Source organism: Pseudorasbora parva, chromosome 22 (assembly GCF_024679245.1).
Source record: "Pseudorasbora parva isolate DD20220531a chromosome 22, ASM2467924v1, whole genome shotgun sequence".
NCBI lineage: Eukaryota > Metazoa > Chordata > Actinopteri > Cypriniformes > Gobionidae > Pseudorasbora > Pseudorasbora parva.
In genome coordinates, this window is record NC_090193.1 from 22,149,993 (window position 1) to 22,174,876 (window position 24,884).

Sequence of the window (24,884 nt, forward strand, 5' to 3'; positions counted from 1 at the left end):
TTAAATGTTAAGATAAAGAAGTTCAATCTATATTTATTATATCTTTTTGTCATTCAAAATATCACCTTTGTAAAATTAAAAAATGCAACAGCAACGCTAAAACTTCCAAGACAAAATGTACCATTCCAACTACCAATAAAGAGTATTTACAGAACAGAATAGATGCTATTTAAGTCTAATGATCATCACTTCATGTTAATATACAGTATTATTGGTTAAAAAAAGAGGTAGGGTCAACAGCTTCATTTCAGATGATGACACAATAATCAAACTTTTTAATTACACACTGTAATTAAACCCACCGCACATCTCATTCAGTATCAGCATATAGATGTCAAACGTGATGGAAACCTGACGGCAAAAAAACATAAGGCAACAGCAAAAAAAAAAGAAGCAATCACTGAACATCATTCTTATGCGAATCACATAGAAGAGGGAAGAATGAGCGTGATGTACAATATTAAAGGTTTAGTTCACCCAAAAATGAAAATTCTGTCACTCATGTTGTTCGAAAACCTGTATGAATAAAAAATAAGACATTTTGAAGAATGTGGCTAACCAAACGGTTGACGGTCCCCATCGATTTCCATAGTATGGAGAAAAAAAATACTATCAGTCAACGGTTTGTTTACCCACATTCTTCAAAATATATTTTGTGTTCAGCAGAAGAAAGAAATTCATACAGGTTTGGATCAGCTTGAGAGTGAGTAAATGATGGCAGGATTTTCATGTTCGGGTGAACTATCCCTTTAAGTGTTAAAAATGATGGGAGGAAAAGCCAAAGCAATTGACCAGCATTGAGGTCCGAGTGGTTTTTAAGGCACCATCAGCAGCTGTATGAAGACAGAACACTGGGAAGTGTTCGTATGATGTATTCGTGCATCTCAGATGGAAGTCTAAAACCAACTCCGCATAAATCCCACTGTAAGTATTATCAGGAAAACCTTTGATTCTTAGTTTTCTATGCAGCATTTACTCCATCAACATAGTCATCATAACATTAGGATCAATTTATCATCCTTTAAAACTCCAGAGAAAACACTTGTCCATCTCTACAAACAAAAATATAATTCTGAAAGACCAGGAAGCAACTTTAAGGGAGTTATGCCACAGCAGAAGACATAAAGCGGGTGACTAATCTCTTTAAGTGTGTATTTATATGTTGAACACAACATGAAAATAGCTTAAAAACGTCTTTTTTTAAAGTAAAAAAATCTTCATTGCTATCTTGGCATTATGGACATCTTCTAAAATTAATTAAAAACACCCCAAATCCTTCTAACGTTAAACAGATCGTGATTTTTAAATCTAACTTTTGCATTTTCAGAGTGCATCACATTAGAAACCAGGATCATGTGCTGGTACAGAAGATCACCTCAAATGAAGTTTTCTTAATTTATCAATATACTGTCAGGCGATGCTTTAACAACATTACAATCAACCGAATTCAAACCCTGCCGTCAGTTTACTGCAAAAACATATTCATGATAAAGCACCAAAAAATATATTTGGCATCTCTAAGTGTGGTGAAAATAAAGGAGGAACTAAAAAAAAACCCCCTGGGCAACCAAATCCATAATTGAAGGGTTGCTTCACAAGGCTAAAAGTCAGATGTGATATGTAATTGTATAGTGTACTGGCAGCACTGTGTTCTGCTATACTCGAGTACTGATGGAATAGGTCAGTGATTGGTCTGTGAGTGGCAGTGTTGACAACAGTGCGCATAGTGTGCTTATTAATGCACGCCATTCATTATGTGCTTCTGGTGGATGTCCAGAGTAGTGCTGTCCTCTTTGTTGTGCTGGGAAGGGCTCACGTCGTCCTCCCAAAGCTGAGCAGCTTTACGGATATCATCCAGAGTGTACTCCTGCAGGATGGTCCCGTTTTCAAACACAGTCACCAACATGTCCTACAAAAAGAAGACCATATTAGTAAGGACCAGCAAATTAGGTTAATTTCGCTATATAAGATATTGCTTTGCATTAAGCTTTTTTATTAAATGTTTGGATACATAATTTCAAATACACAACCATTCAAAAGTTGGAGGTCAATATGTATTAATAAAATAATAAAGACATGTATCAGGTTACAAATAAAAAAATCTATCTCAAATCTATTTCTTATTAAAATAAAAGTTTGGTTTCCACAAATATAGAGCAGCACAACTGTTTAAATCACGTTAAATGTTTTATGTGCACCAAATCAGCATATTAGAATGATTTCTGAAGGATCATGTGACACTGAAGACTGGAGTAATGATGCTGAAAATTTAGCTTTGCCATCACAGGACTAAATTCAAATACACAATATATTTAAATGAAAAAAATAATATAATATAATAATATAATATGATGGTTAAGAGCCAGATGTTGGAAAGAGCAGGTACACAGAAAACAATAGTAACTTTTCAATGAACTAGTTTTATTCAAGTCAAAAAAACATTACTACATCAACCTAAATGCATTATTATTATTTTTTATTTATATGGGTATTTTATATGAGTTAAATCAGGTAGAAATATCTCTTTAAAGGGATACTCCACCGCGTTTTCATATTAAACTATGTTATTCCCTTAACTAAGACGAGTTGATAGTGTTTAGCTTAGCCCACTAAGCCCAGTTCATTCACTATGGTACCAAACAGAGATCAAGCTAGAAGCGACCAAACCTCCACGTTTTTCCTACAGTTACATGAATAGTTGAACGATCTAGTATGGTGACACAAAATAAAAAGTGCCGTTTTACTTATGGGTTAAAATGGAACTATAATGTATGGCGAAATAGCACTTCTGAGAGTACTTCGACTCGGCGCAGTTAAAGGTCACACCTGAACAATCCTCCCTCACCCCCTCCCTCTCTCATTTCTGTCAATGGGGGGGAATGTGAGGGAGGATTTTTCAGGCGTGACTTTTTACTGCGCTGAGTCGAAGTACTCTCAGATGTGCTATTCTGCTATACATTATAGTTCCGCTAAGAAAAGCGCCACATTTTATTTTGTGTCACCATACTAGGAAAACGTGGAGGTGTTTGGTTGCTTCTACCTTGATCTCTTTTTGGTACCATAGTGAATTAACTGGGCTTAGTGGGCTAAGCTAAATGCTATCAGAATGTCATCACGCATCAGAGCGATTAAGTGCATGCACTCAGACGAGAGTGGTATGTATCAACTCGTTTTAGTTAAGGGAATAACATAGTTTAATATGAAAAAGCAGTGGAGTATCCCTTTAAGGTAACAATTGTAGGTTGCCAGCTTTTACTGTATACAGTTGATCTAACCTCCTCTGGTTTGCCTGCTCCTTTTTCCACCGTCTCAATGAAGCCATCTGAGTTTCTCCTCAGAGAGAGACGTCCGCGCTTGGATCCTTTAGACGGGTCCGTCACTGGCTGCTTATAGACGTCCATCTATGTGAACACAAATTACATGATAGTAAAAGGAAATAATAATAATAATAAAAACGCAAACATTTATTGAGACAGGATGTTTTGAAAGTAAACTCACGCCTTTGCCATTGTTTTCCACATAGCTGCACTTGAAAGCGCAGTTAAGAGTGTCTCTGTTGATTTTCTGCAGAAGTGCGCTTCCGCAACCGAAAAATACATTTTCAGCACTCCAACCCTCATCGCTCAGCTTCTCCAGAATCTGCGCTAGCCAAAATAAACCGTAATGCTGATCAGAGAATCATCGATGATGAACTAGTGTGTAATCAGTAATAATGTTTATAATCTAACAGTTATAAATGGTTAGTATCCCATTGTCCCTGAATACACTTTTCCACACACTTAAAAGGATAGTTCACCCGAAAACGCCTTCAGTATTCAAATTACGGAAAAAGTTTAACTTGCACGACAATGGCAGTTTTAAACTGCGAGAGCCGTTACACTTTCTTTGTAAGTTGAATACGGACGGTGGTCTGCCAGAAGCTTGATTTAAATATGGATATTTTTCTTACACAAACACATCGATTCACTTCAGACGGTCTTTATTAACCCCACCGGAGCCGTGTGGATTACTTTTAGAATAGATGAATGCACTTTCTTGGGCTTCAAATTTTGAGCTGCCATTCACTGCCATTTTAAAGCTTGGATTAGCCAGGACATTTTGTAATATAACTTAGATTGTATTCGCCTGAAAGAAGAATGTCAAATACATCTAGGATGGCTTGAGTGTGAGTAAATCATGGGCTAATTTTTATTTTTGGGTTAACTCTCCCTTTAATATACAACAGCACATGTGACAGTTAATATTTTGCAGCTTGCTAGTATGAGCACATTTAGAATGAGGTCATAAATTGCATTTCTCTATAATACATTTATTTTAATGACTCATCAATTTAATCTGCGTTTAATTTGCACAAGAAGTTGCATAACTGAAAACTGAATATTAATTTCAAAACAACTTAAGTGACTACTGTATGCGATTTGTCCTTTTGCTTCAATGGCAATGGTGCTAAAGTTTGTTCTTATATAAAACCTGAATGTTCCCCAGTATGATTTGAGAAGGATCAAAAGAGCATCTTGTGCTTCACTGAAAACAAGAACATCTGACCATCTGTATGAGGGAGCTCACATGGATCAATTTCACAAATTTGATTATTTCATTAGGGACTTAAAAATAGTCCAGAATCATCAAAATCATAAAACTTTGTTAACATCCAGTTTTAAATTACTTATGATTTTTAAAATCTGGATTTCACATTTGCACTAAATCACACTGGACGCTACCGTTCAAAAGTTTGGGGTCAGTGTTTTTGAAAGAATCTCTTATGCTCAACAAGGCTGCATTTATTTAATCAAACATACAGTAAATATAGTAATAATATCAAACATGTTTACAATGTGCAATAACTGTTTTCTATTTTATTATATTTTAATTAATAAAGTAATTTATTCCTGTGAGCAAAGCTGAATTTTCAGCATCATTACTCCAGTCTTCAGTGTCACATGATCCTTCAGAAATCATTCTAATGTTGATTTTGGTTCAACAGTTGTGCTGCTTAGTATTGTTTCAGGATCTTCCATAAATAAGAGTATTCATTCAAAAGAATATAATTTTGTAGCATTTATAAATGTCTTTACTGTCACTTTTCAGTGATTTAATGCATCCTTGCTGAATAAAATACTCTAAACTTCATACTACAACTTCACATCAAATACTCTCGTATGGTAGTGTGTGTTTTTTTTCCGCTCTTGGTCTGAGGTTTAGTTTACCTCATTAATGGAGTTCAGATCAATTCCATCCCCCTGGATAATGCGCAGGTATGCTGGGAGCACCTTGTAACCAACTGAGTTCAGAGAACAGCCAAAACACTCCTCCAAAATCTTTATCACCTATAAAATAGAAGAGAAGAATTAGAATGGAAGAAAGCAAGAATTGAAGGATACAGCTATCAATATAATTTAAACTCAAGGCAACAAACTAATCTCAAAGCAACCCTATGCCACAATATATAAAAATAAAATCGATATCTTAGGGCATTACTTTTATAAAGGCATCCAATTTAAAGCCCCATCAGTCACAATGCGCTACAGTGCTAGAAAAGCTTCAAGCAAAGCTATTTGTTTGAGTCTTTAATTCACTAAAATAAAGTTCATTCACTGAAACTGCAGCCTTAAGGTCTGTAGCGAACACTTTTAACACACTTGGTACATGATACACACACCTCGATGAGGGTCTCAGAGGGGTCCCCGGAGTCTGGGCGAATAATGAGGGCTGAATCCTCACTCCTCTCCATCACCCTCTCTTTCAGCTTGTCCCCCCAGATATGCTTACAAGCCTTAAAAATGTCATAACTGTCGCTAACTACAGCTACAGGCCCAGAGGGAAACTGGTCCAGCAGACACTCATATGCATCCTTCTCTCGGCTTTTGCCCCAGGAGATGATAGTACTACAGAGACAGGGTAAAAAAAGCATGACAAACCTTCGTCAAATGATTTGAAACGCTAATAAATCGAGTGCTTTGTTTAGTTTGAAGGTGCACAAGGCTGAGACTAAAATAAACAGTTTTTTACTTTATTAGGCAAGAATTAGAAAGAATCATTTGCAGCCAATGAGTCATTTGTGTCTAATGATCCTTAGCCAGAGAGCTATAAAAATCCCTGAGTGAATCACGGAATCTTCCGCTTGAATGATAAACGGAATGTTGTGATGGTTGAAAAACTTAAATTTGAACTTGAAATGACGTCACAGAAGAAGTCGTGTGATTTGAGAAAAACAGTGAGAGCTATACTGGGAAATGCAATCAACAACCCAGACCAAAGGCGCTACAGCTGTGAGATGGATGAATGTGTAGCTACTAATAGAACAAATTAGAATCAACGGAACAAATGCAAATTAACACGCAGGTGTTGAACGTCAGCGTTGAATTTCAAGACATTGGCTGTTTAACAACCAAAGGCAGCTGTCTACCCCTCGCTGCCCAGTCGGTCTTAAAGGGATAGATCAGGCGAGAATAAAAACATTCTGTTGTAATCATTTCATTTTCTTTCTTCTGTGGAACACAATTCGAAAAACTGGTTAAAATTTCCCATGCAATCACAATTCATAGGGATCAAAGCTTCATAAAATTGGTCCATACAATGTGTTCAATGTCTTCTGACGTCATATAATATTTGTGCAAAACAGATCAAAACTCAAGCTGTTATTGACTGAAAATCTTAAAAACATATAGGCCACAATTTAGTTTAGAGTCCAATTCTCACTATTAACTTAATATTAACTACGACTTTTGCCTTTGGCTTAAACAAATCAATTAGTAAAGTATTTGTTAAGTTTAGGTATTGGGTAGGATTAAAGGGTTACTTCAGCGATTAGCATATGGGTTTGTATCAGTAGAAACCCTGGAGTATATTCAAATGATTGTGCAAATCTGAAAACGTGCCAGACTGAACACGCGCTGTGAATCTATGCTGCGAGCATTACCTCTTCCATGACTGTCAAAATCTAATCTGACTCCTGCAGCGTTTTGGGCTGTGAGACTCCCTCAGCGGCTAAATCACATATTGAACAGACACGTTCAGTTTTTAATTGTAGTGTCTGTTCTTTAACTGAACTGATTTTATGAAAATGAACGCAGTCGCGGTGGGAAAGTGAAAGTGATTCAGTAATCTAGTAGCGGTGGCCTTGGGAGTGGCCTCGTAGTTGTAGGGCAGCGAAGCATTCTGGGAATTGTTGTCTTTCATCCCGATGAGACAAAAATACATTTTCTGTCTTTCCTCAGTCTAGAAAGCACCAAATTAAAAAAATATTACACATTTCTACTACATTAATGACCCAGTTTAAATACAGATTCATCTTCCCAGCGCTGAAGTACTCCTTTAAGGGATGTAGAATATGGTCATGCAGAATAAGGCATTAATATGAGGTTTATAAGTACTAATAAACAGTCAATATCCTAGTAATATGCATGCTTATAATACACAACTAGTTAATAATGAGAATGAAACCCTAAACTGACAAAGTGCTGTGCAATTTACTTTACACACAGATTTAGTGAGAAATCAAAAGTCATCTTTTTACAGACTGCCGAAAGCCACAGAAAATAGAAGCCAATTACAATAGTTCAAAATATCTATTATTTGGCAAACAGTGTCAGTTATGTCTTAAGTGAACATTTGGTTAACTGTTGGGGAAAAGCATCTGATGTGTAACATTATAGATCTGTGCCTTTAGTAGCTGTTAACTATTTCTCCGGCAAACACAGAATTTTCCGTTATTTGTGAGGAAACGCTTCTCTGCATAAACAGTAAAAGAAATGGACGGAGCGATCCCATTGCCTTCCACGGCGTTAAGTGATGTCAGTATAGGAGCACTCACTTCCTGATGGCTGAGCGAACTGCGCCGGCTCATACTGAGCTTGACGACGTAGATGTGACGTGAGCCTCCTGTCTGACAGCTGTAGGTCTTCTAGTAGTTGTGGAAAGGGAAAGCTGAATCACGTTGTTTAAATATTTTCTCCCGTTGCTTTTGGCTTACTATGGGCTTCTCCCCATTCTTCCCCCTTGACTTTATCAGACTTTATGTCTCCACGTCCCCCCGACTGTCTCATAGACAGTAAAAGATTGCCTGCGAGCGTCTCCTCAGGTCTATACGGTAATTTCTCAACTGTGCGACAGAGTCGCGTTGGTTATGACGCAATAGTTAGCCTATTTTTACAAAAACAGCTTCTACGGGGCGATAGTGTAAGATACAAGGTAACGGAGCCTTTTATGCATTGTCGTGTTTCTTTAGAAATAAACAATGGACAAATGGAGTCTTTAAACGTCTCAGATGTAAAGTTATTCACTGTCAAAGTGACTCAAAAATGAATGGGAGTCAATGGGATGCTAACAGCAGGTGATGGCTTGGTTAGCAATGGCAGCCCCTAGGGGCTTTCCGAGCGCTAGATTACCCCCTTGCTTCTCTGCCAAACACAGATATTTCTGGGTTTCCATGTTTTCACTGTTAGATGCTAGGGGGCACTAATACACATCTTCTGAATGTCTCCTGATCAAAACACACTCGAGGAAGACACAGTAAAACAAGCGCTCGATCGTATGTAAGAAAACACATATGTAAAATAACATGATCATCAACATGAAACAGCATAAAAATCAAAACTATCTAATGTTCCTAAATGAAATGAGGACCCAGGACCAGCGACAGGATTGTGCAAGCATTAGGGGGATTTATGGGGTGTTGCTTTTTTTATGAAATGTACCCATATTCAAGTGTCAAACAGGAATGCATGAAGCTAGAAATAAAAAGTGTTTTTTTTTTTTTTTTAAAGAAGAGGGTCAACTTTTGATATAGTGCATGCTCAGATTTTCATAAAACTAAATATTCTATGGGCTATTCAGTTTTGGTAAAAATGGTTAAAAACCCGGGTGGTGGCTGGCAACTTTTTTTTTAACGCTGGTGGGGAAAGAGTTAATATACAGACTGTCTGTTTCAAACAGACAGTAATGGATTTTTTAAAAATATTTTTCATTTATTACATATTATCTCATATATTTTTTCCCTATAGATATGGGTTTTGACTAGCCTAGAAATCTAGATGCACCCTAGCGGCAGCAAATTTAATCTGCCCGCAAGTGTCGTCTAGGAACTCTCAATACCCTTCTGAGCTGTATTCCCCTAACTCTTGCCGGACCAATCACATCGTGTATAGAGTCGGCGGGCGGGGCCATAATGACGACGGCTGAGTTGCGTTTGCTGCTTCTAGTAAACACAGAAAATGGCCAACGGCGGCGGTCTTTCGAATCAGCTTTGACCGCGACTCTGGAAGACTTGGAGTTAAGCTTTTCTCTGAGAAAAGAACAAAGAACGGCACTGAAGTCATTCTTAAGAAGGGAAGATGTGTTCGGGGTTTTGCTGACCAGATACGGCGAATGTTTAATCAATCAACAAGCTCTGCTTCACCTTCGTTGCTCTGGTTGGTTGTAGCGCTATCCTATCGCATGCAGAGGGAGTTTGAAAGACAACCGTTTATCCCGCCTCTCGGATTGAGCCCTGTCAATGGTGAGTTTCCAGACCAAACATCTGGATGTGGGTCTGGCTTGTTAGGCTAGGTTTTGACTTGATGTGTGCCAAATTTGGTGTTATTAGCAGGGATTTTAAGGAATGGTTGCTAGGTGATTTTGTAAAGGTTTTGGAAGCTTCAGAAAATGCGTTTTAATATTGAATTTTTCGTAGAATTGACTTTTCTGACCTTATCAAGTTCAAACGTGTAGCTCAGTAATTTTTGTCTGATATAAAAAATGATACATAATTTTGAAGGTTTTTTGACAAAATAACTAAAATGTGCTAATTGCGGCTCATTTTGCCAGCACAAAACTGAATCTTGTTAAAAAATCATCACAAAAATTGTACTTATTTCAGCTGCTCAGGTTTTAGGCAGCATTTTTACACAAACAAATTCGAACATGCCTTGACAAAATAACTGTCCGGTAATTTGATAATGCGCATTACCTGTGCTCCGCAGCAGGGATGGAGAATCCGGCCATAGGACATCCATAGTATCTTTGTACCATCAGCAGACCTGCCACTGTGTCTGTGCTGCAGAAATTCACCAGATGAGCAGCTCCACCAAGCGCTGCCGACTAGTTGAGTAAAGAGTAAAAGAACACAGCAGGAATAGGTCAATGAACTTGTTTAAAGTCAAACCCATAGTCCCTGAAGTCTTTATTGTGCATTTATATACTCATATCTCCAGTTTAACTTAAAATATCAATGTTGTGACACCATTAGCCAATTCATATGATTTCGATCCCATTTTTGTAACGGAATTATAGACAGTGGCTTTTAAGAAGGAAATTAGAGAGACGTTGACCTTTGAAGTCAATTGTGTGAAGACATTTTCTATATTCTCCTGATTTAACGCTCAGGTTATTGACTGTGTCTCAGTTCATTGATCTCAGGGTCACTGTAATCAGGGGGGAGTTGCCTTTTAGTGATAGGAAAGAGAAGGCTGTTGCTCTGAAAAGTGAACACATTTGATTCCAAGCAAAATGTTTTAGCCCCCTGAGGTGAGCATCAATATTTCTTGCTCTACTACATGGTGTATTTATATGGGAATTTGAGGAGTCAATTTCACTTTTTTCAATTTAAGAACTGATGAAATCTGGACTTGATATGAACCCAGGGAAATTAGATCGGCAACAAGGCTTTATTCTGAAGCTTTGATTGAAGCAAGGATCAAGGGAATTGTCATGTTTTTGTCAACGCATTTGAGGGGCAGAGCGCCGTACACTATGATAGATCAGTGACGAATTTAAATATATGCCATCTTATTGTATCTTTCATTTTTATATTTTTACTTTTCATTTTCTGAGAAGCTTATGTTAATCTTGAGTACCTGTAGAGTAGTATTGCATCCTTCATATCTCCAAAGATTCTTTGGTTTTATCAGATTTATGAAAGACAGATACGCTGTACCGATTCTTTTCGATAACAGCCAAACTCGTGGAGACGATTGGTGGGCTGAACTAAAGGGTCACGAGCACACAAGCAATACATCATGGCATTATCCCTGGATAATGTTCTGTTCACTATACATTCATGATGTTTACATTGTATGTACTTACGCTTCGATTGCTAACAAAACACAGGCATTTAGGGAACAAAGAAACAAATCAATTGTTGCTGCTCCGGAAAAACAATCTGCATCCATTGTTTTGTTAACGCTGGGTTATTTGGGAAGCTGAACAAGGTTATCTTTCCACCACAACCCAAAACACACTTCTTTAGTGATTTTTTGATTTTGTGGTCTAAAAACAAAATGACAGCGCTGCCGACGCCTCCCGTAACCAGAACCAAGCTCGTTGATGGTCATACTCTTGCTCTCGCTCTGGTTGATCAGGGAGAAGTTCCCACACAAGGAATTCCACCCTTTATGATGAGTGTTATTCTCAAAAAACAACTTTCAGACACTTGTTCGAATCCTGAAGAAGTGTATTTGGCACAGAAATGTAATAAAATTATAGCCATGTTTACTATGAGAACCATATCCCCTTAAATTTCAGTTTTAGCTCTACTAATTTTAGTGCTTCAACAAACTTAGGGCAACATTTCTCATTTAAGTTTTTTTTAAATGCAAGTTTTTCCATGTAATATTTATATTTGATTATATTTCACCTTTGCTTCACTTCATGATCGCTACACTTCAAAGTTGTATGGAGTACTTTTATGGTGCTTGGTTAGTACATTCTGCTTAACCCTCCCTTTGGTTTTCCCCTGAAGAATGACAGGTTTAGAAGGATTTGAGTAAATGATAACAGATCTTTCAGTGTGGGTGGACTACTACTTTAAAAGCATTAAAATATATCACTGCTTGTCCCCTGATCAGTGATGTGATGGAGAGTGAGCAGGAACCCTGAGTATCAGAGGCATTAAACTCTTTTGGCATCATTAATCTCCTCTTGAAGCCATCATTAATCCAGTCAGCCGCAACCTAGAAAATACACTATCAATACCCCACTGTCCCTAATGAAGACTTGATAGTTTTACACAGCATGGTTTTGTCTGTTTTCAGCAGCTGAGGGAGAAACGCTTCAGGCTTTCTTAGAGTGCACACTGATGACTTTCCCTCCCAATTCATCCTGTTCCTTAATTCTTTCTTGAAATCGTTTATTTACACTCACTTTCCCTACAAAGCCTTGCAATGCATTAACCTGAATGGAAACATCATAGTAATCAAATACGCCTGTAATCAAATAGACTTAAACACATACAATAGCATTAGTACACTGACAGTTGGCTGATAAATATGCTTTAAACCCAGACATAACATGACCCACGAATAGGATGACCAGATGTTTGTTTTTTCATTGGATAGTCACGAAATGACGCAACACATGACACTACAGATCATTACTAGTGCGGCTCAACATGAATGACAAGGTTTGGTAGGGAGATAATCAAATAAAATGAAACCATCAAATAATAATAATATTATTTATTAAACAAAAATAATAATAAAAAAAAGCTTTTCAGTGTATTATTATTGCTGAGTGTACAAAGGTTGCAAGTTCAAATCTCTGTTAAACCTTAATTATTTTTTAACAAAGTTAATAAAATTAAATCATTAAACTGAAAAAATAAACCAAATATAAATATTTTATCCAATAAAATCTTTTCAGTACAGTGGCATTATATTTGACATGGGGTTGCAAATGTTGCAAAAGTTCAAATCTCTGACTATTTTTTGTACAATGTTAGAAAATCTAATAAACCATAAATTAAAAATAAATCATATAAGGTGGGATTATAATTGCTATAGGGTTACAAAGGTTGCAAATTCAAATCTCTGAGGAGCCTTGATTATTTTTTAAAGCAAAAAAATTATCAAATCATAATATAAAAATCTTTTTGAAATCAAATTTTGAAATCAAATCAAAACAAAACTTTTGTAGTACAGTAGTACTGAACTTTGAGTTATATTTACTCTTTGGGTTAGAAAGATTGCAAGTTCAAAATGCATCTTTTCTAATTGGTCACTATCTCTAGTTTTAGATCATGACGTACTGGTCTTAAAAGGGCACCGCAGAGGGGTTATGTCACACCTCATTAGCATCTAGTGGTCTCACTTTCATAAACAGACACACACAAAGGTCTCCTACACTCAGCACGCCCAGCCATTCAGTAACAGACTCACTGCTTATCACTAGTCACCCAACACCTGAACCTGCCACTGTGTGATACAGATGAAACCTGGCAGAGTTGACCTTTACACAGCAGACGGACCGATTCAAGAGCCAAACAGTCATCTTTACTCACACAACTCTTCAAACAGCACCACCCAATGACCCAAAACCCATCAGCGTGACAACCTCACTCAAACACAGCCAACAATCAGGGCTCCTACCTTTAAATTCCACAGAAATCGAGAGTGGTCTGCATCGTGTGTGTTTCGAAAGGTCAGGCCTGATCTCTTTTTGATTAAATGGAATGGTCTCGTCTCATTATGAATCGATTTTCTGCTTTCACCGAGTAATGTCTGATTTCATTTTCCCCAGAAGACCGAGCTTCCTTAAAAAGCACAGAAGAGAGAGAGAGAGAGGGAGAGAGACCATATTCGGCTTAAGCTTTGATTTCAGAGCTAAAAAAAGATTAAAGGTAGAGATTTCAACACCAAAGGCACTTCCTGTTTGACTTTAAAGATATTTCAGTGCTTTGGAGAAGTCTTAATTAGAGTGTGGTGTGAATGAGACCTTGAGGGCAAAATAATGTCATGCAATTGACAATAGTCATTTTCTCGTTCACTACATTAAAAAACTAACCATGAAAAATACATCTAAAAAAACCACCAACAATGACAATTTAAAATATTAGCTAAGCAAGTACCTGACGCTGTTTAAGTTGAAGCATTAAAAATTGAAAATATTCAAATAAAAGCTAAAAAATTTGTTTTAATAAATATTATAATAGTATATAAATCATATTAAAATAATAACACATTGAGTATAAGCATTAGAAGTGTTGTGTGAGATATTGAACACATTGCCCTATGTTTTGTTTTAGTGATGCTATGTTAGTAATTATGCATGTGCAAATCTTTGTGTTTTCATAATCAATCCGTTTTTTTGCTATGTTGTGTGATTGGTGCTTCCAAAAACACAATCTTTTATGTTTTATGACTAGCTATATAGAAAACTAAAGTTAATAAATATAACCTTATTGTAAAGTGCTCCACATATTTTCATTCAATATTTACATTTTATTTTATTTCAGCTGAAATTATTATAAATAGTGTTTAGTTTTTTCTCTGGTCTTGACAACAACAACAAAACTGTCCGGTAGTGGAATTATTGCTCCACACCCATTGTACCTCTTGTGAGGACACCCCTCTGTAGCCGAAATCATGTAGCTTGAGGTCCAGACCCTCCAGGCTCCCTGACGTGGCCTTCAGGTGCTTGGCCAGAATCTTTTTGAACTCCCTGGAGATTGTTGCCACGGTGATGGGGTACCACATTTGGACCAGCATCGTCTGTAGAGACAGAGTGTACACATGTGCGTCAGAGAAGACCAAAGATGGTTCGTAATTGCACTCGCAATTTTTATGGCCCCGATACCATCATGACCATTTTACTCATGACTCATTGATCTTTGGCCCCTTTAGAGACATGTTTGGAGTCACAGGTTTTCTCAGGTCTTGGCATTAATACATAAACTGTACTCATTAAAAGCTGACAGAAGGCCAATAGGGCTTTTTCAAGTAAAGAAAAATCAACTTAACAGATCTAGGTATCAATCAGGTTTGACTTAAACCATTCAAGAGATCTTGAATAAAAGTAAAACATTTTATCAGGCTCTTTTATCCAAAACAGCTTACAGTTAATTACGGGAACAATCCAGCTGGATTACTTAGGATGAAGTGCCTTGCCAAAGGACATATACTGTACATTACATTCCCGTAACAAACATATTTTTTAATATAAAGCTTAAAGACTTCCAGATGAGGGACATAACTGTAAGACAGCAATACTGCAACATCAAGATTACCACTGAAGTGCGCATTTAATGGACACTTTATTATTCCATGAGGCTACAGGAGAGGATTATGGCAGTGAAGCTATGCAAATGATATTGGTAGGTCATGTGATGGATGTAGAATGATGTATATATATATTGCACGCTATCCAATAACCTTTAACAACTAAGGACAAGGAAATCCCTCATTGCTTTTGACTAAACAGCTTTTGTAACTTTAATAAGGATTCATCATTATTTAATTTATACAGTTCAAATTTAAGTACATGCATTGTTTTACATTTGATTACTTCATTACTTTTTAAATTATTGTCTAAATTAAATCTGCTAGATAGAAAAACCTGAAAGCACTGTTTATTTTTTATTTTTGCTGGTGCTTGTAGTTTGATTACATGATAAAAACCGAACAGAGAGTAATTTGAATCATTATGATAGCTTATAGCTTTCCATTGCCAAAGTGATGATTTTATCACATTTTCAATGCATAAACCAATAAAATGCATGGATAAACTGTTTGGATTAAAGCATATGTCAAATGAAGGAATAAATATAAATGTCCAACCTGCATAGATTTTATTCTATATTGGGGAAATTAACTGATTAAAATAAGGTTCATCATAGATTATAGTCATGCATCTTCAGACCTGGCAGCAAGAAATATATGTCTGCATAATGACAATAGTTTGTAGGGCTGTAGGCCAACCTCATGTCCTCACTGACCCCACCAGCCTGTCCAAACCACCCTAGGTTATTCTGTCCAGGACCAGCGGCTAGGAGCATGCTGGAAATCAAAGCCTGCCGTCATCCTGAACAACAGTACAGCAGAATCATCCAATGTGAAGTAAAGTGCCACACCATCAGGTTTATGGACTATGCTGACGGTTTCATGGGGGCTTTGTGCTGCAGTTAAGATTGTTGTAGCAAAACAACCTTTTGCATCAAATATGGCCTCTTTGTGTTTTTAAGTCAAACTGGTTTTATCTTGTGTAGTACATGCAAACATGAAAATATGTAAGGATCATGTGACTATAAAGTTACTTCCTTGAGAGGATCCTTTACAAAATGGCCTAAAGAAAGTGCTCTTTGTTAAGGGAATCAGTCACTCCTTTAAGTTTGGAACAACTATGAATTAAAATGTTTTTTTAGAGACAGAGAAAGATGTATTCAATTATAAATAAAGGAATGTATTAATTTGATAGTAAAGCTGAATTTTCAATAGCTATTTAGTGTCACATGATCCTTCAAAAGACATTTTCATATAAATATATATACACACACATATATAATATTATATATATAACACACACACACACACACACACACACACACACACACACACACACACACACACACACACACACACACACACACACACACACACACACACACACACAACAAACAAACAGCAGTGGATCATCCAGGCTAATGACATACAGTATTAAGAATCAAGGATACATATACCTTTCAACGGGGTTATTTTTATACATTTAGCTATTTTTCTTGTGGACTATTTATAAACACATTTTATTTAAAATATCTTATTCAGGACAGTACTAAAGAGATAAAATAATATGCATTTTGTATGATCCCTCTTATTTTGTTAAAATTATTCAGATATATTTTTACAGATTCTGCAAGGGGTGTGTAAATTTTGAACAATACTTTTTAAATATTATGTAAGAGTTTTCACTATCAATCAAACTAATATGTCCTTGTGGAATAAAAGTATTTATTTATTTATTTTAAAAAAGTAAATTATTTTAAAAAAAGTATATATAGTATACTGCATTTTCTGCATTCTAATATAAAAATGGTTTTAAAAAAAAATAAAGATAAAAGAAGACAAGTCATACCTCAATAAAATTAGTGAGCCAGAAGAAATCTGGATCCGTGTTCTCCACGGTGAAAAGAACGTTGCCCCTGGGAACGATCTTCCCCTCGGGAACTGCTTTGATACGGATTGGAAGACGGCCATCATATTTCTGTAAACACAATTAGGAATAGAAAAAAGGCAAAGTGGTCATTATCTTCATTTCTGGAACAAAGTAAGCAAACTTCATGTAATGGTGAAATATCTAAAAAGAAAAGTGAATTTCTGTTCGTACCTCTAAAACTTTTCTCCATCCCTCTTCATCGAACACTGACTGCTTAAAGTGCATCTGATAAAATACTTTCGCCTCCTGAATCTTTTCCTCTGTGACAACTTGACCTGCAATGCATTTTGCATTTTAAATATCTGTATATAAAGCATAAAATGTTCAATATATAAACAATAGCGATTAAGTGGCACTAGTTAATTGCAATGTTGCAATGTTCCACAACTTCTTCAAAGCAAGATGCAATAAATCACCAGACTAACTTAAATTAAATATTCACTGTAAAAAGAGTGAATACAAAGTGTGCCAATAGAATACTACAAAAAACTAAAACAAAAAAATGAAATACTGAAAGGGGAAGCTTAAAGGGAATTATTAGCCTTATGTAACTGTAATGTTTGTTTGATGACATGGTAATATACTTTAATCTATGATGTAATTTACTTGCTCAAACAGGGCTGGTAAAAGTGTCAAAATGGAAACAACAACAAAAAAAACACAAAAAAAAACTTCTATTGAATGTAAAAAGATGTGTTAAAGTGCCCCATTAGGCTTTTTCGAATATTACCTTCCACGCAGTTCGTAATACAGTGCATCCGGAAAGTATTCACAGCGCTTCACAGCCTTATTCCAAAATGGACTCAAATGAAAATTTTCCCCTCAATTCTATAAACAATACCCCATAATGACAACATGAAAGAAGTTTTTTGAAATCTTTGCAAATTTATTAAAACTTAAAAAAAAAACTAAAATCACATGTACATACGTATTCACAGCCTTTGCCAAGACACTCAAAATTGAGCTACGGTACATCCTGCTTCCACTGATACCTCCTTGAGATGTTTCTACAACTTGACTGGAGTCCACATGTGGTTAATTCTGTTGATTGGACATTATTTGGAAAGGCACACACCTTTCTACTATGGAGCCATTGACTTCCATAGTATTTTTTTTCCTATTATGGAAGTCAATGGCTCCAGTTAACTGTTTGGTTACTGACATTCTTCAAAATATTTTCCCTTGTGTTCAGCTGAAGAAATAAATACACACAGGCTTGACTTGAGGGTGAGTAAAGAATGACAGAATTTTCATTTTAAAGTGAACTATTCCTTTAACAGTGCATGTCAGAGCACAAACCAAGCCATGAAGTCCAAGGAATTGTCTGTAGACCTCCGAGACAGGATTGTATCGAGTCACAGATCTAGGGAAGGGTACAGAAAAATTTCTGCAGCAATGAAGGTCCCAATGCGCGAATTGCCCTTCATCATCTGTAAATGAAAGAAGTTTGGAACCACCAGGACTCTTCCTGAAGCTGGCCGCCTGGCCAAACTGAGCAATCGCAGGGAGAAGGACCTTAGGGAGGTGAACAAGAACCTGATGGTCAGTTTGACAGAGCTCCAGCATTTCTCTGTGGAGAGAGGAGAACCTTCCAGAAGAACAGCAGTACACTACTAATCAGTGTGAAAAGGCACCTGATGGACTTTCAGACCATGAGAAACAAAATTCTCTGGTCTGATGAAACAAAGATTGAACTCTTTGGCCTGAATGGCAAGTGTCATGTCTGGAAGAGACCAGGCACCGCTCATCACCTGGCCAATACCATCCCTACAGTGAAGCATTGTAGTGGCAGCATCATGCTATGGGGATGTTTTTTCAGCAGCAGGAAATGGGATACAATGTACAGAGACATCCTTGATGTAAACCTGCTCCAGAGCGCTCTGGACCTTAAACTGGGGAGAAGGTTCACCTTCCATCAGGACGACAAACCTAAGCCACAGCCAAGATAACAAAGGAGTGGCTACGGGACAACTCTGTGAATGTCCTTGAGTGGCCCAGCCAGAGCCAAGACTTGAACCTGATTGAATCTCTCTGGAGAGATCTGAAAATGGCTGTGAACCGATGCTTCCCATCCAACCTGATGGAGCTTGAGAGGTCCTGCAAAGAAGAATTAGAGAAACTGGCCAAAAGTAGGTGTGCCAAGCTTGTAGCATCATACTCAAAAAGACTTTAGGCTGTAATTGGTGTCAAAGGTGCTTCAACAAAGTATTGAAAAAACACTGTGAATAATTATGCACATGTGATTGTGTGCAGTTTATTTTTATATTTAATACATTTGAAAATATTTCAAACAAACTTCTTTCAGGTTGACATTATGGGGTGCTGTTTGTAGAATTGAGGGGAAAAAATTATTTAATCCATTTTGAAATAAGGCTGTAACATAATAAAATGTGGAAAAAATGAAGCACTGTGAAAACTTTCCAGATGCACTGTAGATCTGTTTGTAAATGTAAAAGGTCTGCAAAGTTTGGCAAAACTGCCAAAATGAGTCGCCAGCAATTCCAGACTCACTCTTACATATCATTGTGATAATGTAAAACATTTGCATATTTCTAGCCTATGGTTTTCATTGGCTTCCCACAAACAATCTCTGATTTGACCCGCCCTCAAACACTGTAGTTGTTAGCTGAGGCCTGGAAGACTTTGGATCATGTTCTCGTCAACATGTCGAGATGTAACCTTTAAAATAACATAATATGGGCACTTTATACCACAAAGGGATAATGACAGAATTTCTTAGCCTCATGTTATTCCAAAACCTGCATGACTTTCTTCTGTTGAACATCAAATATGATATTTTGAGACATACTAAAAAGGTATGTGCTTTCATTGTACAGCACAAACATTCTTCAAAATATATTCTTTTGTGTTCCACAAAAGAAATAAAATCATACAGTTTTGTAATGGCATGAGGGTAAATGCAAGGTTCACAATTCTCATTTTGGGGAAAATAATAAATAAATAATAAACTTTTGCAGCTTGTTTTGACTTTATGACTGTCCTTTATAACTGCCCTTGAATGTGAGCTATTAGCGGTTCAGTTTTCCATTACCCAATCAGGTGAGTGACATGACGTGAAAAAACACTTTGTCCGTGCCAATACATGAACACAAACAAACAGTGTGTCTAAGTGAGCCAACAAAAGTTATGTGATCAAGACAGGAGTTACACAATGATGAAATTACCTGATAGGTATTTCTTTAGGAGATACTGGAGGCCAAAAAACACCACCTCACTGAACTGCGCCCCCTTTTTGCGCCGACACTCGAAATAGGAGTAGACCTTACTGACATTGGGTGGATATTGCTTGTAGTGGGTAATCTGAAAAGAAGAGAGGAGCCTTGAATATGTTCAGTAAGATTTTTAAAAAATGTTTTTGAAAGACATTAAAAATAAAAAAAAATACAGCAAAACATTTTGTGAATTAATATTAACAACTGTTATATATTTCAATATATATTATTCAGATAATAGAAAAGCTGGATTTAGCATCATTACGCCAGTCTTAAATGATCCTTCAGAAATCATTCTAATATGCTGATTTGATGCTCAATAAACATTATTATCAGTGTTGAAAACACTGTGTATTTTTGTGGAACCTGTGATATCTTCAGGATTCTTTGATGAACAGAAAGATCAAAGTTTAATTAAAAATCTAAATATTTTATAACGCTATGAACTGTCACTTTTGAATAATTTAATGACCACTTTCTGAATAAAAGTACATTTCATTAAAATAAACGACCTCAAACCTTTGCAAAGTAGTGTGCTTCACTAATACATTAACAACTATAGGTCTATTACATCATATTACAGCTGTGTGCATGAATATCTCTGCATTTCATCAAAGTTTTGTTTACGGTACACTGATACTTTGAAGCTACAGCTGGGGTGGGTTAAAACAGTGTCTTGATTTATAGCAAAAACCTGCCATTATATCCTGGAAGCTTAAAAAGCGTCTGGCCTTCAGTGCCCTGTGGCATAATAATATGCATAAAAACATGTGGCTAGTACTTTCTTGATCCCATAATGGAAGGCCTAGTTCTGTGTCCTGTCTCCTTCTAAACAAATCCACATTCCTCTATCTGCTGCTGAAGAAACAAATAAAGGTCCATGTTCCATTAGTTTAGTTGGCCAAAGTTAACAATTCATCAGATCAAACATTAAAATCAATTAACTTCCATGTAATTTGCAAGGTATGGAAAGACAGTCTTTCAAAACAAAGCACATCAGCAGGCCCAGGCGGAATCTGATTTCTTTTGCAAATTTTATGACAACTAATTGCCAAACTCTTCACAACAGACATTAGTAAGGTGTGCACAGTTAAACTGAATTGTACAGTAATCTTAATGTGAATCTGAAGCATTTTATGAATGCTGGGTGTTCCACTTCACAGGATATCTGTTGAGCTTTCTGTGGAAATCTGAAGTGACCTGACTAATCAAGTTTAGATGCAGTCAGAATGGACTGTCACTTGAAAAATGTTGAGTATGTGATGTAAGAATGGGCTGGTGTGAATGACTCATTCAACAATTAATCGCACTGTAAAATCAAATGCAAATTTACATTTTATTAATCCATAATAATGTTGGGTGGGATTTCAACATGGATTCCAGATGGGATTTGTGGCTGGCTGTTATGCGAAAGGGCAAAGACTAATGTGCAGCACAGAGATTACTACACAGCATTGGCCAGAATGGAGAATTACAGAGGTGATATTTCTAAATCTACAACTGATCTAAAGACCATTAAAACCTGACTAAGTACATTTCATAATTAGCGTCACCTCCCAAGACGCTTTTAGCATTATATAATATCTGACATGTACAGATGTTAGTTAATAAAAATGTTCATGTTAGTTCCTACTAATGTTAACAGATACACGTTTTGATCGTAAAATGTATAAGTAAATATTGAGATTGTAGAAGACTAATGTAGAAGTATTGTTCATTGTTAGTTCATGTTTATAAATGAAACCTTGCTGTAAAGGGTTACCATGTAATCTAAACAACTAAACCTCACAGCCTAATCCAATCACAAGGCAACACTGTGCATCAACCCATTTAATCCCACATGTGATGAAAAGTTCCTTTTGAGTTTGAAGGATCTACTGAAAGTTACCGATAAATTATTGTTATCAACTATAAATAAAAGTACTGAGCGTATTGTTTTTTTTTTTTCCGTCAACATTTTGCATGGCTGTTGTAAATAGCCCCATGACCAGAGCTGTTTAATTTCACGTTGTCTCTCTGTAAATATGCATGGAAGGTCCAGATAAGGAACCATGCAAATCATAATACAAACAACATACAACTACATATTTTAAATATTAATTAGCTTGATTTGACACACTACTTGTACTATAACAAAACATTGTTATAATATTTGAGTAAACTACCAGCACTGTGTCACATAAGCAAAATAGCATGTTTACACGTTTAACTGTTGTTTTTGGAAGAAAATAAATTTCTTGTTTTTTTACTATAATTTTATTTATTTATTACTAATCAATTCAATGAGAGCAAGAGGTATTACATACCTCAGACAATGTCACTTTTTTATACATAAAATCCAGTGCTTTCAAAGCATTACATGTTTTGAAAAAAACTTTCAATTATTAGTAGTGATATAAATTGCTGAGGACTTCATTTGGACAACGTTGAAGGCGATTTTCTCACTATTTAGATTTTTTTGCACACTCAGATTCGAGATTTACTAGCAATATATACTAACAAACCATACATCAATGGAAAGCTAATTTAATGCCTATGTATTATTTATACACATATCTATTATAGGTAATGTATAAATCTCAATTTCAAAAAAATGATCTTTATTACTAGTTTTGTGGTCCAGGGTCACAAATGTGGAAAAACTTGGTTTGCATTGAGCCCACATCTTTTTATGTTGTCCTTTACATTCCAAATTATCTTTTGACAATAAAAATGCACATCGAATATACAACATTGAACCGTACCCTTAGGTTTTCTATTAATAAAGGTTTCTAAATCTTTACAAAAAAAAAAAAAAAAAAAGAGTTTCGATTCGTATACTGCGTGACGTCACCCGCTGTGGCCTTTGGCGAAGCTAAACCTGCACGAGGTCATTCCGCATAAGCCCCGCCCCCCTACGCGCAGCGTTCAGTGAGTGGGGCATTTAAAACGAACCCGAGCTAACACCAATACCCTTCAACAAAACGAGAAGAAAACGCAATAACCGTGATTTTGCTACATCTGAATGTTATTCTGAACCATGTTTTCATTTAGACTTCATCGATTCACAAGGTCAAAGGTGGCTTTTGCCGCACATATATGTGACGGCTACAGCACAAAAGGGCCACTGTCAGAATCGGGACAGTACTGTCATGCGCTTTTGTGTTTCTGTTGTCGAACGACTGAAGCCAGGCGATTCTTACCTTATAAGAGTCCGTCGCAAGTAAAAAATTGAAATCCTGAGCTGCCATCATCGAGGACAAAGTAAAAGCGAAACGATGACTCTTCGCTCCTGTATATAACGTTATGCGTCCGAGGTCGTGTGACAATGGTCTCAATAGCCTTCTTTACAATACCTTTCGTGTTGGCTCAGAGAAATGTATTGAAATACGACCCCCTCAGTATCTTGTATATGTGAGGGTGCGCACGAATAGGTCGCATAGTCCAGTATCAAACACAACGGGGCGGGAAGGGGGCGGAGTCAGGCTAGACGTATGGAAGCTACGCTGGCACACGTTCGGTGACGTAAAAGTGGGCGGGGACATTAAATCAGAAAGCGGAAAACGCCAGTTCTCCGAAAGTCGAAAAAGCTGTTGCATTCAAAGGCCTAAGTTTCGTTTTCTTGGAAAGGGTAATTAAACTATGGACTGAACGTGGGACTTTCAGGCACTTTCAGTTTTGCTGTCGCTGCTGAAAAACAAAAAAGAAAACAAAACTTAAACCAACATAAGCATAGCCTGTGCATGTTTTATCTCGGTTTCACTTAAGAGATGTTTTGGCCACTTTATAATTGGGCACATGGGCAGAGACCAAACTCGTATAAAACAGTTAATTAAGCTATTTAAACACGTTTATATTTGATGCATACATAATATTGTTTGGTGAGATTTCAACATGGATCCAGCAGGTGGGATTTGCAGCTGCTATGTGAAAGGACAAAGAGCCTACAAAAGTGACCGACAGAGTCAATTTTTTTTAATGTAATTTTTATATATGTCAACATGAATTGTTAGTGCTAGTGTTAAGATGGGAAGCCTTAACTGGTTAATCTGCATGAGATAGGGGAGAGAACATAACAAAACGTAATGTTTACTATGTTTACCTAATGTTTTACTAGTTGCCATATCGACACTATATCAAAATAATCAAATTATAAGATCTCACTGATTATGTATTTAAGGGTACATTTTTCATCTCTCTTTTTGATCTCTATTTTTGTGTGTATTTAAAATTAGACAAATTTGATATTATTCCTAGAGAGAATTCTTTAATGCTGATCTAAACAGCAGAAGACAGTAAATCCCACTTTAAATCCCAGTTGAGCAGGTGTGGCATGTTGTAACACTGTTTCAACGAGCCCCTATTAGAAGTATGCTATTCTATTCTATACTTTTATGAATTTTGAATGAAAGAATAAAGACTGGGAGTCAATGTTCAGAAATTATTCATTATTGTTTTGAACTATGCAGTATAGCTGTGTTTTATGTTGCGTTTAGTGTCAAAATCAAAAATTAGTTTACTTTTAATTATTAAAAAAGGACATTATTTTATTTGAAAAAGTTAATAACTGTGTTTTATTGAAAAAAAAATATTTTATTTTGTCTTGAATACTGTTTTGCTTTGATCAGATAACATTTTAAGCTGTCATTTGTTCATGTACCCCACCTATGGGGCATGTTGTCACACTTCACTTCCATTCTTTTGGGGTAAATCAAGAAAAAAGCATTTGAAACAACCACATAATTGTACTAGACGCGTGGAATTAACGTGGGA

The 24,884-nt window shown here is 36.4% G+C and overlaps 1 protein-coding gene across 1 annotated transcript; it reads right to left on the reverse strand.

Moving 5' to 3' along the window:
• Window positions 1–23,584, reverse strand: nampt2 (nicotinamide phosphoribosyltransferase 2). The gene is made up of 11 exons (XM_067431051.1): window positions 23,315–23,584; window positions 20,085–20,220; window positions 17,071–17,174; window positions 16,819–16,947; window positions 14,304–14,462; window positions 9,947–10,077; window positions 5,660–5,885; window positions 5,208–5,327; window positions 3,499–3,639; window positions 3,276–3,401; window positions 1–1,909 (listed from the first exon to the last, which is right to left on the reverse strand). The coding sequence occupies exons 1-11, from the start codon at window positions 23,363–23,365 to the stop codon at window positions 1,736–1,738; spliced, it is 1,497 nt and encodes a 498-aa protein (XP_067287152.1). The 5' UTR covers window positions 23,366–23,584; the 3' UTR covers window positions 1–1,735.
• Window positions 23,585–24,884: the final 1,300 nt, after the last annotated feature.

What these genes read in the sequence shown, in the direction of transcription:
- nampt2 (XM_067431051.1), bottom strand. Translation starts at nt 23,365, where the DNA reads ATGATGGCAGCTCAGGATTTCAATTTTTTACTTGCGACGGACTCTTAT. An exon ending in GAGGGGTGTCCTCACAAGAG is followed by an intron (nt 10,078 to 14,303) that starts GTACAATGGGTG and finishes TTACTCAACTAG; the next exon opens with TCGGCAGCGCTTGGTGGAGC. An exon ending in ATCTGAACTCCATTAATGAG is followed by an intron (nt 3,640 to 5,207) that starts GTAAACTAAACC and finishes TGGCTAGCGCAG; the next exon opens with ATTCTGGAGAAGCTGAGCGA.